This window comes from Morone saxatilis, unplaced genomic scaffold (assembly GCF_004916995.1).
Source record: "Morone saxatilis isolate NCDOM2014 unplaced genomic scaffold, NCSU_SB_2.0 Contig18, whole genome shotgun sequence".
NCBI classification, from domain to species: domain Eukaryota; kingdom Metazoa; phylum Chordata; class Actinopteri; family Moronidae; genus Morone; species Morone saxatilis.
Genome location: NW_023339740.1, coordinates 7213085 through 7229982, shown reverse-complemented (window position 1 = coordinate 7229982; position 16898 = coordinate 7213085). Strand labels below are relative to the sequence as shown.

General features: G+C 40.4%; 2 protein-coding genes across 2 annotated transcripts; both read left to right on the top strand.

The window, feature by feature from the left end:
• Nucleotides 1–8224: 8224 nt before the first annotated feature.
• Nucleotides 8225–13036, top strand: LOC118328696 (protein transport protein Sec61 subunit alpha). Its single transcript, XM_035662579.1, has 12 exons — nt 8225–8368; nt 9227–9294; nt 9400–9465; nt 9572–9650; nt 9892–10023; nt 10194–10303; nt 10660–10813; nt 10924–11084; nt 11212–11409; nt 11555–11746; nt 11836–11912; nt 12031–13036. Exons 1-12 carry the CDS (start codon nt 8362–8364, stop codon nt 12215–12217), a joined length of 1431 nt encoding a protein of 476 aa, XP_035518472.1. The 5' UTR covers nt 8225–8361; the 3' UTR covers nt 12218–13036.
• A 1026-nt stretch (nt 13037–14062) lies between these two features.
• On the top strand, nt 14063–16507 carry chchd4a (coiled-coil-helix-coiled-coil-helix domain containing 4a). The gene is made up of 3 exons (XM_035662578.1): nt 14063–14253; nt 15105–15203; nt 15304–16507. The coding sequence occupies exons 1-3, from the start codon at nt 14232–14234 to the stop codon at nt 15657–15659; spliced, it is 477 nt and encodes a 158-aa protein (XP_035518471.1). The 5' UTR covers nt 14063–14231; the 3' UTR covers nt 15660–16507.
• The last annotated feature ends 391 nt before the right edge of the window (nt 16508–16898 follow it).

The window sequence follows — 16898 nt, the reverse complement described above, 5'->3', positions numbered from 1 at the left end:
CACGTTTGTGTTTCACTACCACAGCTCCACTCTTCTCTTGGCTATTATGTGTATCAAGGACTTGTCCTTGACTGCCTCTCATGTAGAGATATGACACGACTCACAAAAACCAATGCAGAGCTTTCTGTTTTTATGTGAGTGTTTGCAGGGTTGTGTGTTGTGTGTGTGTTATGTAAAGGCTTGAATTGAATATTTTTCATTTTTCCACCCTCTACATGCTCGGATCTTGTTATTTTAAGTCAAAGTCAAAGTCATGTCAAGTCAAGTTAAATTGTATTTCTATACTCACAAACAGTTTGTCTCAGGGGGGTTTTACAATCTGTATCTGTACCCTCAATTTGTGTAACAAAAAACTTTTAACAGGAAAGAAAATGGAAGAAATGAGCCACAGAAAAGCGAAAGAGTCTATAGAACAAACCAACAGAATCACATTATATATACATTTTGATGGCAGAATTTCTGGTACATGAAGATTATAAAAACACTATAGGCTTCAATCACTCATTGTTTAAGCTTAATTCTTCTTGCATAATCTCGCCCACATCATCTCCTTTTTGATATGCTTATAGACACACACACAGAATGGCCTAGAATATCACACAGATATTCTCTTCTTTACGGTTCTTTGGTAAAGAAGGGAAATTAGTGAACACCACCAGTCTGTGTACTTTTGCAGGCCAACTGTCCCATGCCTCCTACATGTGATCCCCAGCACCATGTCTCACTGCATCCTCTCACTGCCCTCTGAGAATTGCTCTATTGTCTGTCACACAATTTAGCGTACAAGCATGCAGTGGATGCTGCTGCCTCAGGCTGTGAAAACAGAGTGGGGGCTGAAACCAGTCAGCACTGTTGTGGCCAAGGTACATAGTGCTATTCAGTTTTCCCTATTTATAGAAGACCAATCGGTCATACGAAAACGTTTTAGTGCAATATTTTCATTAAAACACCAATAGCCTTAAAAGCATTTTCTAAAAATACTGCTGCATGCTGCACTTAAATCCTATTGGTGAGATTTCAGAAGAATTGTTAATTGAGTAGAATATGAGCCAAAGTGAGCAGCGTACTGCAGACATAGAGACACTGTTGTACATGGTGTTTATATTTAGTTATAAAAAGGGAAACTGTCAAATTTGGTAGATTGGCACTAAAATAAAGGCAGAAAGCGAGAACTGCATGAATCAGGTATATCGCCAAGACTGTTTTGACAGGTGTTAAATTGAGTTTACACACTGGTGTCAAGCTCTTCACAGGCAGTTACATAAACTGGTCAATAATGTAATGATGAAGAGATGAAAGACAGAAACACAGAAAGTGCAGTTCTAGCTCATGAAGATTATTAAGGAAAAAATAAATCTCACGTGATTAAGACGATGGTTGTAGGGGTTAATCTCCTGACCTGCTTAAAAATGTGTATGATTTGATTAGAGTTCAGCCACCAGTGGAGTGTGTATGTGTGCACCCACTCATGCAATCATCCACACAGCACTCCTCCATGATGCTGCGTCTGAGTGACAGCTGTGTGTGAGCACTGCTGGCTTGGTTACTACCTGTTTGTCACAGCTTTTCTTTGTGTGTCTGGTCTGATGTACAGAGTCTTTAAAAAGTGTTCATCCCACTGTAAGATTTCATGTTTTATTGTCTTACAACATTGAACCAAAAAGGGATTTAATGTGGCTTTGTAAGACTGATCAACAGAATAAGATGCTTTCATGTCAGAGTGAAAACAGGTTTCACCACAGCTGTGCCATACACTTTCAATTTCTTAAAGAACCGGTATGTAGGACTTAGTGCCATCTAGCACTTGCAACATTTGAATACAGCTTAGCTTTCCAAGCGTGTAGGAGAAACTACAGTGGCCGCGAAACTCAAAAGGCCCTATCTAGAGCCAGTGTTTGGTTTGTCCATTCTGGGCTACGCTTCAACATGGTGGATATTGAATAAGACCTGCTCCCTCTGTAGATAAAAATGGTTCATTCTCTCAGGTAACAAATTATATTATTTTATTATTTTCAACTTTGAATATTATATTCAATTTCTGCCAATAGATCATCCAGTGTTACATACTGGACCTTTAATGTTTGATTAACCATGGTGCCACAATACTGACTCAACAAAAGTTGGACTTATCAGATACAAATGAAGGAATTTTAATTGAATTCTAATTGACTTTCATGACTTCATCCTCATCCAAAAGACACTTCCTGAGATCTAAGTCTCCCTATGATAGGAAATCAAGTTTTCCTTCTTCTTCCATGCAAATGCAGTATGATCAAAAGAGTTTAATAAAGACAATGTAGGATCTATTTTTAAGTTCAGCTCTCATTTGTTGACCTGATTAAACTGCCACTCAAGTTCTTCTAATCAGGCCAACATGTCACAAAGATGTGATTTATAAATATGAAACAGGGCTAGTCATGGTATTGGATCTGTGGCTCTGTACATAGATAAAGTGGTGCTTTATGCTAACATAAGCATGCTATTATACTCACAAAATGATGCTAGAACATGCTAGCATTTTGCTAATTAGCATGAAATGCAAAGTACAGCTGAGACTGATGGCAATGTTAATTTGTTTTGCAGGTGTTTGGTCGTAAGTCATAAGTATTGGATGAATTTTGACCAGATGATGGTGTTAGATGAAAAGTTATTCTAGTTATGACAGTTATTACAATTCATCTTGAGGGGAACATGAATGTCTGTATCAAATCTCATGGCAACTTAACCAGATGAAATATTTCAGTCTGGACCAAAGTGGTGGACAGACCAACTGACGATGGCGTCATTGTAGCCACACTGCTAGCTTGGCCAAAAGCAACTGTAATTTAAAGTCCACTTACTAGCTTTTTGTGGAGCTTACAGAGGCACCTTTCCAACCTTCTTTGGCGAACTGACTCCATAACAACTGAGCAAACTGCATTTGATTATGAAGACTATGAAATGTGGTTGAGAGCTGTGCAAGAGGACCTTGAATTAAGACTGTTTTGTCAGACGTTTTAAAGCTGGATAGCGGACCAGAGGGCACCTGCATTGAAAGAGAAGCTATTCTTCTGTTCTTCTGCTGAGAATGAACTTTCAAACTCAAACTTTAAGTCAGGCATAAAATATAAAATACATTGCTTATTATAGAATTTCTAGAAGTTATTTTAAAAAACCTGAATGATTAGAGACCCACAATGCTTCCAGGAATGATTTATGAATTAAATAAGTCAATATTACAGCATGATGTAACAGAGACCAATGTTTATTTATCAATGGAAGATAAAATCCTGCCATAACCCCATTCCAATCTAAATGATTCAATTCTTAAAATCCCTTCTCTCGCGCTTGATCCTCCTCTCATGTACAGGCTGCGGGCTCTGTAGTTAAACCACATTAATACTAACAGGACCCACATATAGTAGGTTTAACACTAAATAGAATAGAATTTATTGTTTATAGAAGATCAAATGACAACACGGTAAATGGAGGCGCGGTCCGCTCGTCCAGTCGCAGAAACACATAAAGAACAGCAAAAGCAAGAGAGGAAAAGCTAAATTGAGCCAAGATGTAATTAGTGTTACATAACTGCAGCAGTGACGCTGTCAACCAGACGCAGGGCCTCGAGCTGGCCTGAGGCTCCTGTCGTTCCCACGGCGCGCCAGTCCACTCTGTCAAACTCATTTACACTGACCTCTTAATTACTATAATGAACCATCAGAGGCACAGATTAACACTAAACACACTCAATTTATTTAAGCTCACCCCTGAAGGTCAAATAACGGAAGACTTTCTGCCCTCTTGACTCGGTCCACGGGTGTTACTCTGGCTCGTGTTACGCTGCCAGGCCTCAATTGGATTAGTTAGGATTACGGCAGTTTGGGTTTAGGCTTGAAAAATAGATAAACACAGCGAAAACATAAAACCATTGTGAAACAGTTTGGCTGTGTGTCCTCCAAACAGATCGTCTGCTGTCCACAGTCTGATGTGGTTTCAGTAATAGACAGGGTGCCAGACATGGTGACAAATCTATTATGAAATTCAGATACAGTAGTACAGCCAAGGATTATAATGTAGCTCTCTTTATCGTTCCAACTAGCCAGACATTCTCTTTACCCACTGACATCTCTGCCCCCTTCCCCTACTACAGTGTACAAGTCTCTAAGGGTTTACATAAGCCCTTTCTATACAGAAATAGTATTTGTGTGTATGTGTGTTTTTTATGTGTGTACATTACAATGTGTGTTAATGCTCATTCCCAGCTGCTGAACAACTCAGAATTGATGGACACGGATGAGACATAATTATCTGGAAGTTTTAATACATAAACACATATATACATACACACATATATGCATACTGTAGGTAAGTACCCGCTGCTAATAGATTGGTGTCCACTGAAAGACCATTAATTTCATTATGGTTATCAAGGCAGATATGTAATTTAGTTTTTGATAAGTATGGCTGAATGTATAGATGACGCATGTACAATAGAGTCATAATATAATTTATTTCACCTATTATTTGCTTATAAAACAGCCCACTGACTGACTACACCCACAGGAGCACTTCGCTGTTTACATTTACTCAGCTCTATAAATAAGGAAGAAAGAGTCTGACTCATCTGGAAGAGATGCAAATTAGCAGACTAGCCGTACTGACATCTGTGTTCCTGTTCACGTATCAGTTTCCCACGCCTCAGGCAGACTCCACGTCTGTGTCACTCTGCCCATCACTATGTGGAGGCATATGTGTCTGGTGTAGGTGAAGAGGAGTGCAGTGAGTGATTTCTTTCCTAATAATGAGGTCAGACATTTGGTTGGATATAATGATATGTGATGTATTTTATGACAGCAGTAGTATGTGGGGAGAAGTGGCACAAGTTAATTAATACATTAAATAAGTTATGCTTCTTAAATCTTTGTTTATAGAAACAGAGTGTGATTTAAGAGGGTGTGCTGTTGCTGTCATTGACATAGGGGCCATTTAAATATTGTGCTGTGTGGCAGCCTCTAATGGAAAGAAAGTAGTGGTGTCAGAGGAGAGTGTGTCATTTAATTTAAGTTTCAATCATAACTGTTATGTTTCTCTTTTCTTAAGTTTCTTATTTGTCTGTTAATGTGGTGTAACTATCGGTGTCTCAGGCCTTTCTAAGATAAATTGTACAAAGTGCTTGAGTCATTTGTTTTAAAGGAAAAATGCCAAATATTTTCTTTTTCTTTTATTTACTTTTTTTCTTTTATTAGATAGGACAGTTCAAGATAGACAAGAAAGGGAGAGAGAGAGTGGATAAACGCAGCAAATGGCCACAGGTTGGACTCAAACCCACGTCTGCTGCTGCTGCAAGGACTCAACCTTGACGCACGGGGCGTGTCAAGACATGTCTTTGGGTTTCGGACTGCTAGCTGAACAAACCAAGTATTTTAAAGACTTCACTTTATGATTTGGGCAACTTATATATTTTGACATTTGATAGACCAATCAATCAATCTGCAAAATATTGACGAAATAATCAATCATGACAGTAAAAATTAGTTGCAGCTTTAAAACAGTCATATCCTAATATACTGTTAATCAATGGTCTAATTATAACTTAACACAACACACAACACAGAAAAATAAAACCTTTCCTGGTCCATGTATAAAAATAAAGACATTTTAAGATTCATACTCATGTTTCACACTAGTTTCTTTTTACCACTAATAAGCCATGTAAAATCTATCTTGGTTTAATTAGATGTAATGATCAATAACTTGGGTCTGGATTGTTTCATTGGTTCAGTCACGTCACATTCACAGACAGACACAGAGCGTCTTACTGTGAACTAACAAACGTTATTACAGCTTATTTTCTCCCAGCTGTTTGACACTATGCTACTGTAACTCCACTGAATGATTACCTTGTCATCTTTCTCTTTTAGCATAAAGAAATCAACAAATGTTTGATCCCATGTGTACGACTGTGATCAAGATGATTTAGGCTAATGGGGTCTGTTAGAGTTAGCTGAAGAGGAAACTTTATTACATTTAATTTGAATGATTTGCTGCTGATTCTGGGGTACAGAGCGGGTAATCCAGGGTGGTTTTGTCTTTGAGCAGCTGAGCCTGAGGCACAAAATGTCCTCTTACGTTTGTGAGTCTCTATGCAAATGTGTTGTAAATAGTGCAGTCCTGGGTCTATTGTTATGGCCTGGGGTTCCTTGTATCAGGTGTACTCTGATACATTGTTGAGTTTACATAACTGAAGGTTGCAGACAGACACAATGTCCTCCACAGGTACACACAGGAACAGACATACTGGAGGGTAAACGTTATGAAATTATCAAAAAATCTGATCAGCATTCATGTTTTATTTGCATGGATTTTCCTTCTGTATAAAAAGATAATAGATATTTGTTTGTGCCTTGCCACTATTTGCATTATCTGGCACTGAGGGACCGATTGCACGTGTTATCTTTTTTGGATCCTCAAAAAACTGAAGATTAAACAATAATTTCTGGATTGCTTAGTCATTCAGAAATAAAACCCTTCAACTAATAATAACATCTGATTAACATATCAAAGCCAAAGTCGACCACAGTCTCCTGATGATGAGAGAAATGACTCGATCTTGAAAATAACCGGCTATTCAAAACTGTGTGAAAGGCAGCGACTGGAGGGGGCCTGTGTGGTATTTGCTTGTCCTCACCTCTGTGTTAGCTCACAGCATTGTGTTCATTATATAACCACATGAACAAATATCTCTTTATCTGAGGGCAGATGAGCAGGGACTGAGCCATCCTCCACTACCTCTTTGTGTGTGTGTGTGTGTGTTTTCTGCTGAAAAACAAATCAAGTGATAGTTTAGACAGATCAGATGTACTGTACAGATGGCTGAAAGCTCTGATCATTGTGTTGTTGGATTATTATGGGTCAGTGGCTAAGTGTGCCACCAGCACAGTCCAACCAACAGTTCGATACCACAATCACTGACCCAGGATTTGAAAAGTATAGTGAAGCAATGAAATCTTCTCATTACACACACAAACACTTTGATTGAGCCTCTCTTCACTGAGTCTATGTTTGTTTTCATTTGATACATCATTTATCCACGGCAACAGAAAACCACAGAAACCCACTACACACACACACACACACAGATAGAGCCTGGTTGAATATCACCACTGGAACAACACTGAGCTCTAGTGGTGAGATGATAGCATGAAAAAAACTTGAAACTTGAATTAATATTATTATTAAATTGAATTTTGAAATGCTGCACAACACTTGGAAAAGTCCACTAAATAGTTCTGTCATCTTAAAACTTAACACTGCACTGCTGAAACTTTACGGTGAATATTTTCCATTTATACGTGATAATACATTGTGACACCTGGTGCAGCCCATACCTGCTGGCCTTCTACAGGAAAAGGAAACCAAATTTAGAGAAATAAACAGGAAACTGCATTGCTGGAGCTCTTTAACTGCACAATCAACAGTGAGTAGTGCATCCTGTGTGCTAGTTTCCACTGGTGACACCAGTCAGTGCAGACAGTGTCGGTTTGTTTTGTGGCTTTTTTTTTTCATGTGATGGAAGAAGTATTAAGTTTTTCTGTTGCTGTTAAACTGTACTATCAGGTGACTCCCCATACATATGGATAATAACTGGATATTGCTTGGTTGGGTAGCTGCATTGTTCCACAGAAATCATCAGAAAATGTATATGTTTTATTATTTAAAATGATGTTTTAACACCCTTGCAGTGCACATAATCGGAGTGCTGAGATAAGGTTGTTACTGATAAATCCAATTATACCACATCTACTTATTTAAATCACTTGCATAATGAGATTAAAGCTATAAATTGATCATATCATCTCGGAGTGCTGCTGGATCACGTCTCTTCTGCAAGTTCTTCAGTATGGACCTAAGTCACTTCACTTCACTCTTCATACATTAATACCAATACACTCCTGCCTTAAATGCATACGTCTGTCTCAGAGGGAGGGAGGAGTCAGAGAAGTGTGTAACCTCAGCTAAGAGCTACCGATGAGTCTGGAGTAGGGCGCCCTCTGGAGGATGGGAGAGCCCTGTGGTACAGTAGTTTACACTGTAAGTGGAAATAAATTAAAACCTTGCCTTTCCAGAATGAAGATGATGTGTTAACGGCCTTAAATAATCAATTCTGATTGATCGGACAGTGCACCGGGCTGCAGTGAGCAGTGTGTGCCCTCTGTGTGTGTGTGTGTGTGTCTCAGAGAAGTGACGTGTGTTAGCGGCTTGTCTGGTGACGTGTCTCTACTGCTCTCTCTTTCTTACGGAGCGGCTGGATGGAGCCACACCGACTCCACTGAGCACTCAATCTGGTACCAGTAACACGGCAGGAGTCGGCCTAAGGACACCATGGGGAGTACGTGACTGTCTTCTCTTCTATACTCGTGTTTAGGGTGGTCTAAAAGACGCGCTGACTGTCTGTGTTGTAAAAATCTCGGACAATAATGGACATGAAGCTTTCGTCGGCAGGCTAATTAGCTAACCTTGGTTAGGTTAGGTGGCAAGTTGACGCTAGCGTACAGAGGAGCTAATTTGAAGTTTCTGTTCTGATTATTATATATATTATATATTATTCTGTTCTGTGTGGGATTGTGTGACGGTGAGGATATCTGTTTCAGTCAGAGACCATTTCTAACACCTCGCCTGTGTCTTTTAAATACTCGTCGAAGCTTCCTGTTTCTGAGTGATTGCTCACTCGTTTAGTGATTGAACGCTAGTTAGCATCCCGCTAACGGTGGTTAACGCTGTTCATCTGGGGGAGTTTGGACTAAACTTGTGTCTCTGCGCTTTCTGTGTGAGTACGTTCATAGGTTTGCAGTTCCTCAAATGGACGAACTTAGTCGAGGACTAGAAAATAAGTGAGGTGGCACAACGTTAAATCACTTGCTGTCAAAGTCACTTCCAGTGGTTGACAGAGCTGATCAGCACCAAGACAAACATTCATTATCGAGGCCGCCAGCCGTGTAAAATAACTGCACACAGGTAGTAGTTATCTCAGGGCTGTTCAACTTAATGTTTGTGTGTCCAGATATTGTATTAAAATACTCAGGTGACCGCTGGCAGCTGTTTAGCTGGTGGTTAGTGATGACGTATCATCAAGCTAATCTGCTTTAAGAAGACCGAGATAACAGGAGTGTTGCAGAGGTGTGTGTGTGTGTGTGTGTGTAAATGCAATGTTATCTTTGTGTTTTAACCTGCTATTTTCTTTCTGCAGTTAAATTTTTGGAAGTCATCAAGCCGTTCTGTGCGGTCTTGCCAGAAATTCAGAAACCAGAAAGAAAGGTAAGCTCGTGTCTTTGAACATGTGTCATTAGGTTGCAGTGTTTCTGCACTGTGCACTTGGTGAATGGACATGAATTACATCTACTTTTGTTTTAATCCACACAGATTCAGTTTCGGGAAAAAGTACTATGGACCGCCATCACACTATTCATCTTTCTGGTGTGCTGCCAGGTTAGTATCTATTGATGAAGAAACCGTAATGACAACCAACCTACCGGTTCTGTTTTTGGTGATGGTGGTTTGTGACATTATTTTTCTGTCTCTCTTTCTTATTCAGATTCCTCTCTTCGGCATCATGTCGTCAGATTCAGCAGATCCCTTCTACTGGATGAGAGTAATCCTGGCTTCCAACAGAGGTGCTTCAATCGTCTATGTTAAACAGGCCTAATCACAGTTCTTTTATGTCTTGTGCAGCTCCAACAAGGAGAAGCAATCTAATGTCTGTGTTGTTATCAGGCCTGACATAATCTCATTATCTCATGTGAGAAGTCAAAGGTCAACAGTTGTAGGTCCTTATGCATTGTATCTGGCACTGCTGCTATTGTTGTACTAACTAAGGCTTACAGTGACACTAATGCGGTTCACTTTGTCCTTCAGGTACTCTGATGGAGCTGGGTATCTCACCCATTGTCACCTCAGGCCTTATCATGCAGCTGCTGGCTGGTGCCAAGATCATTGAGGTGGGAGACACTCCCAAGGACAGAGCCCTCTTCAATGGAGCTCAGAAATGTAGGTCCACTGCTCACTGCATTTGCTATTTTCAAAACCTTTTAAAACTGTTAAGATTATTTGCTTTGAAGATGAGCAGACACAGTACACTGTTCACTTGTCAGTAACATCATTAGTCGTTGCCCCTGCAAGATTGTCTATTGTAAATCATTTTTTCTGTCTTTTTACAGTGTTTGGAATGATCATCACCATTGGACAGGCCATTGTATATGTTATGACTGGCATGTATGGAGACCCTTCAGAGATGGGTGCTGGGATATGCTTGCTCATCATCATCCAGGTTAATAAAAACTCTCACTGCTGTTCTCCCAAACTTTGGAAACGGTGCCTTGAAATTAGCATTTTTGTAGTCTTATGCATAGAGTATTGTAGTATGTAATCCTGCCTGGTTGTAATGGTATGTCATGCATAGAGTCAGGTACTTACTTTGAATATAAAACACGTAAGCTCTTATGTAATATGTTTTCATTTATGTGAGTTTATTTTACAAATGAAGATTAAATTGTAATCATCGCCCTTTGTGGCAAAATTCAGACCCTGACTGATTCATTGTGACTTTTGTAATGTTTTTTTGTTCTGAACAGCTGGTTGTCCGCCTGAATCAGCTCAATACAAACCTCCCGTCTGTTTCTACAGCTGTTTGTTGCAGGTCTGATTGTCTTGCTGCTGGATGAGCTGCTCCAGAAGGGCTATGGTCTGGGCTCCGGTATCTCCCTCTTCATTGCAACCAACATCTGTGAGACGATCGTCTGGAAGGCCTTCAGCCCCACCACTGTCAACACTGGCAGAGGTATGGGTACTAGGAACAAACACATTTTAAAGCTGAGAGGATCATAAAGGAGATCATAAAGGAGATCTTCATTACAGTGACTAACCTTGGGACTCCTGTTGTTTATCCAGGTACTGAGTTTGAGGGAGCCATCATTGCTCTCTTCCATCTCCTGGCCACCCGCACAGACAAGGTGCGCGCCCTGAGAGAGGCGTTCTACAGACAAAACCTGCCGAACCTCATGAACCTCATCGCCACCGTCTTTGTGTTTGCAGTGGTCATATACTTTCAGGTGAGCTGACACAATCTAAATACAATCCAGTGCCTTGTCTGCTTTTGCAGCACTGAAGGAATTAATGGACTGCAGGTTTTGAAACAAAGCTCAGCTTACTGATTGGCACACTTTGTTAACTCACCAGGGCTTCAGGGTGGACCTGCCCATCAAGTCAGCACGCTACCGTGGTCAGTACAACACCTACCCCATCAAACTGTTCTACACCTCCAACATCCCAATCATCCTGCAGTCGGCCCTGGTCTCCAATCTCTACGTCATTTCTCAGATGCTCTCAACACGTTTTAGCGGCAATTTCCTCGTCAACCTCCTGGGAACCTGGTCTGTAAGTATATGAGGAGTTCTTCGACTCCAGCACATTTAGTTTCAGTCATTGTGATATGACAAGTTGTTTTGTTGTTTTCATAAAGAAGGGACAGTCAGGTTCTGGCTTGGATATGCTGCGTCTTACTACTCTTTGTTTTGTTTAGGACGCTACGAGTGGTGGACCAGCTCGAGCCTACCCAGTGGGCGGCCTCTGCTACTACCTTTCTCCTCCAGAGTCATTTGGTTCTGTTCTGGATGACCCAGTGCACGCCGTTATCTACATTGTCTTCATGCTCGGCTCCTGTGCCTTCTTCTCCAAGACCTGGATTGAGGTCTCAGGATCCTCAGCCAAAGATGTAAGCCTGTGTTTGTACACACATTTGCAATTTGCTTTGTGTCTGTCCCACATGAAATTAACTTGCGTGTATCTCTTTGTGTGTCTCAGGTGGCGAAGCAGCTGAAGGAGCAGCAGATGGTAATGAGGGGACACAGAGAGACCTCTATGGTGCATGAGCTCAACAGGTACAAAGCGACCTTGCAGACGGAGTCTCAGGCTTCATGTTTTCTACTTGCGCTATATGGAAAGTTTTCTTCCAGAATATTTATGTATTTATAATTTATAACTTTTTTCTGTTCGCAGGTACATCCCCACAGCTGCTGCCTTTGGTGGCCTCTGTATAGGAGGGCTGTCTGTCATGGCTGACTTCCTGGGTGCCATTGGTTCGGGTACGGGAATCCTCTTGGCTGTGACCATCATCTACCAGTACTTTGAAATCTTTGTGAAGGAGCAGAGCGAAATGGGCAGCATGGGAGCACTGCTCTTCTAGAAAACGCCATCCTTCTGATACAAATCAAGACACAAAGCATCCACCCCCATCATGTTTTTTTTACCATCTTTGTTTTCCACCATACATCTCTAGCATGTCAGTGCTGAGAAAACTCTTGCGGTTCCTCCAAGGGTTGCGCATCATATTGTGTCTCTTCAGTCCTTTTACTCCAATAGCTATTACCCATTTTTTGCAGGCTGCCTAAGTCCCCAATGACTGTCTTATCAGCTGAAGAATGCCTAAAGCACACAAGTGTGAGGTGCCGTCTTTGACTTACCTCAGGCGTTGTTCATCGCAGCATGTTCAAGGAACACAAAGACAGCAACAACCTGCTAGTGCTTATTTCAAGCTGAAAGCACTGTGCCTGGACATTTTTTGGGGGGGGATTCAAAGAAAGTCATGTCATGTTCATCACAGGTAGCGATCATGCTTGAGGTTTTTAGGGGCCTATAGCAGGATGTGAAAAGTATGAATAAAACATGCTTGTGCTCCTGATAAGCTTTCTGGTAATCTCAGACAAGCTGTTGGTGGTGTTTATTTACCTTTATTTTGATATTTTAAAAGATGGACTGTGTTTATATTCACTCTGGTCTTATGTAGGGCACAGTGTTTGTCCTCTGTCTCTGGGTCCTCAAAGGAAACTGTTTGTCTGTGTCATCATGCTCTTTTATTCCCAGACTGAATCGCTGCACAATACTGCCGAGATGGTCGGGATGAGGGTGGGTTTGATAGGGACGAAAAGGGGTTTCATTTTGGTTTTTACTTTATGTAACAGACATAATTGTGTTATTAAAAAAACAGGATTTTTTTTCCAACACACTTTGAAATTGTGTTTTGATTCCTATTGTCTCCTTGTGCATTGTCCTGGCAGGGTCTGTGTCTAGCACTATTTAAGGGGCAAACAATGAAGCATAACAACTAAATGGTTACAGTTGATAGTAAAAGCTGGATTTGACACTATAGGAGCAGTAAGACTAAAACAAACTGTTATTAAATGTAAGAGCTGTTGAGCTGACGTTAGCCTCTAGAGTTGAGACATGTTCATGTCTGCTGTGGTTTCATTGAGTCGCTGTACATTGTACTGATCACTTCCACTAGAGGTCACTGGATGTAAGGCTTAAGATTAACTTGTTCACATTGTTTAACAGTACATTTTGAGGTTTTGTTATACTTATTTATACTATATAAACTTATTATTATATATTAATAGCGCTTTAATCTCAGTTATGAAGTTATGAGGCAGTATACTGGTGGATATTGAATTTGGTGATCAATAACATTAAATATACATTAATACATTAAATATATTGATGCAATACATAACGTTTATTTATTTCTCAACTTGCATTTTGTCCCAAACCCAATTTTCCATCTGCTAGCTCTTTAAATAAAAATCTAGGGCCTAGATATTAACTGTACTTTGTCATACACAGCAGTGCAGTCTATTTAAAATTATTTACAAACACAAGACCTTATTCTTTTATTTCACTTTCCATTTATTAATGGCGGGCATATTTCTTTTGATTTCTTTTTTTATTTATTTAACCATCTTCTTTTTATTTATTTTTTCTTTGTAAGAATATACAAACAATCGGTCATACCACTTAATGAACATAAAGAAGAGAAAAACAAACCAAGAAACAAGAAACTAGTATCTAGTATCTAATTGTCAAAAGGTGAAATAATAAAGGCAAAGGAAAAAAAAATATTCAACAGCTTTAGACAAACATCTCGGAATAAATTTTAAGCACAAACATTTCTTATTTGTTCATTACTTATTCATTAATTACCATTGACGGTATATATACGTTATTTATCGGTGGTATATTATTTAAATTTAAAAAAAATAAAAAAAAGACCGTGTGACGTCAATATCCTGCGCCCACATGTGCACAGGTCAGAGGGGGTAACGGGGCAGTTGGACGCCGGGTAGTTTATCAAATGAAATCCTCTCACGTTGGTCATCTTTCACCGCCCAGAGGACGAGGCTCGACGGACAGACACAGCGGCAGACATGTCGTACTGCAGACAGGAGGGTAACTACCTGCTCTTCACCTCCACAGCTACACACACACACACACACACACACACACCGTGCTAGGATACCTGACTGCACACAGCTACACACAGCTACACAGTTCAGTATAATGGCACACTGAGTACACAGGCAGCTGCAGTAATTTGACACGTAGGTTCTGGTGGTAATGTACGGTTAGCAGACGGCACAGCGGGTCAGCTCGAGTTAAAGCTACTGACATAGTGCGCCCCCAGAGGTCACTGCCAACTTAACAGCTGTACGATACTAGTAGTAATGGAAGTTGGGACCAGACGGCATGATGTACGTGATCCAGGACCAGGGTTTTATCCTTTAAAGATCAGATCCAGACATGTATTAAGCCACATATACACACAGTCAGCAGTGATGTGTGTCTGATGTGTCTGAAGTTCCACATTAAAATCCAGAATACTCCTTCTACTTCATAAGTTATTATATCATTTGAATGTCTATGAATATTTACATTTTGTTAGTTTCTAAAGTTTTCCTGCCGTACATGAGCTGTTACCTATTTTACTGTAAAGTCCGTTCTCAGTGTATGTGAACTGGAAGGCTTCAAGTCTCTACATCACATTTTAATAACTTAAAAACTAGACTAGGATTAACTTGCAAATGATTTGTAATTTCATAAATTATACAATCAGATTTTCAGTGAGCTCAGAGAAACTTTCCACATTCAGCAGATGAATGTGGAAACATCTTCTAGTCAAACTCTGCACAGACATCATTTAAACATCTCACTGTAGGGACAAGGAGGAAAATCAGATTTTTGAGTGGAAATGGATTTTAATAATTGATTGTAATGTTGTTGTTGTTTGTTTTTCTTTTAAGGTAAAGATCGCATCATCTTTGTGACCAAAGAAGATCATGAGACACCCAGCAACGCTGAGCTCATTCCAGAGGACCCCGATGATCCTTATGAGGAACAGGGTTAGTCATTTAGTCTTTGTGGAAAGAGGTAGACCTGAATTCAGAGTATTCCTTTCTTCATAAAGGTCTTTGTTAACTTGCGTCTGTCTGGTTCCTTTAGGCCTGATTCTGCCAAATGGAGACATCAACTGGAACTGCCCGTGCCTGGGCGGCATGGCCAGCGGCCCTTGTGGCTCTCAGTTCAAAGAGGCCTTTTCCTGCTTCCACTACAGTAAGGAAGAGGTAAAGGGCTCCGAGTGCATCGACAACTTCCGTAACATGCAAGAGTGCATGCAGAGGTACCCTGAGCTCTATCCTCAGGAGGAAGAGAAGGAGAGTTCCTCGCAAGCAGAGTCCAACTCTGGTTCTGTCTCTGCCTTACCTCCTGAAACTGACTCTACCGCAGGCACTTCAACCTCTGAGTCCACTGTCTCATCTGACAGCACGTCACCTACAGACAACCAGATTGCCAGCTAAGCTCAGTCATTCGTCATGCAGGCTCCTGTTCTGAGTGCAAGCACTGCCCAGCATAAATGACGCTCCATGACGACCTCTGATTGGTCCCTTTCCCTGTTTTAAGCCTCCAGAGAGGGCTGACATACTGACATAGCTTTGACGCTCACAGGCCAGGACTTTGTGAATGCGGAGAAATATAGTACAAGCGTATAGGCTGCTTTGTTTGCTGAAATCATTGAATAATATGATTTAATGACAACGGGCCAAGTTATTCACTGCAGGGACATTGGCTGAAAGACACTTTATATGCTGTAGGGATTTAATTTGCTGTGTTCTCATGTCAGTCAGAAAAGCTGTTTGTTAGCAATCATTATGTGTGTTTTTCTGTTATTCTCAGCTGTTCAGGATTATCACTCAGCACTGATTTGTCACTACTATACATCTTTTTTATTAGCAAAGTTTTGACTCGTACTTCAGCTTAACAGTTGAATACCTTTGCTGTCCATCACTTAAAGACCAAAAAACACAGGTCACTGGTAAAGAACACAAGGCTAATGTTACAGCTTCAGCTCAGTGAACATTGACAGTAACACGTTTTTAACCCTTTAACATCACGTAAAAACTACAGGGTCTCCATCCACATCTGTCGCCGTATGAACAGTGGTTGTCATTTTTGTTATTCGATGCTGTATCTGGCCTAGACCAAAGTGGTTTGTCTCGTTTGTCGTTGCATAAATGTTTTTGTTGTCTTAACACTGTCTCTGGTTTGATGCTGTGGTCACCATTCAGTGTCATTCAGGCCTTAAAAGACTTGATGTTTTTTTTTTTTCTCAAACCAATGTCCAGATTAAAATGGTCATTGAACAATCTGACAACCTCAATTTCAATTTTTCCCTTTGTCCCTCTAAAGTCGGAGCACAACACCTTACGGCAGTGATCTTTCTGTTCACACGTTGAAAGTCGTGAGCTTTACTTCCTAAAATTGCCTTTTTGAGTGACATGTTGAGGAAAACGTGTGACTGAATAAGACAGAACTACGCTCGTATTTTACAGCCTTCACTTCATATATTGCTTTTCTATTATGTTATAGTGTCATAGCATTTACTGAATCCAAATTATATAGGTTTAGCTTAAAAATCTATTATAATTACTATTTATAATATCAATTTTATCCAGTTATATGTGACATTCAAAACAAACTTTACTCAAACCCCGGGCCGCCGCAGCAAGGACTCAGCCTTGGTACATGGGTCGCCAGCT

Coding starts and splice junctions, on each gene's coding strand:
- chchd4a (XM_035662578.1), top strand. CDS start 14,232: ATGTCGTACTGCAGACAGGAGG. Junction 14,254..15,104: donor GTCGTACTGCAGACAGGAGG/GTAACTACCTGC, acceptor TTTTCTTTTAAG/GTAAAGATCGCATCATCTTT. Junction 15,204..15,303: donor TGATCCTTATGAGGAACAGG/GTTAGTCATTTA, acceptor TGGTTCCTTTAG/GCCTGATTCTGCCAAATGGA.
- LOC118328696 (XM_035662579.1), top strand. Junction 10,304..10,659: donor GCTTGCTCATCATCATCCAG/GTTAATAAAAAC, acceptor CTGTTTCTACAG/CTGTTTGTTGCAGGTCTGAT. Junction 10,814..10,923: donor CACTGTCAACACTGGCAGAG/GTATGGGTACTA, acceptor TTGTTTATCCAG/GTACTGAGTTTGAGGGAGCC.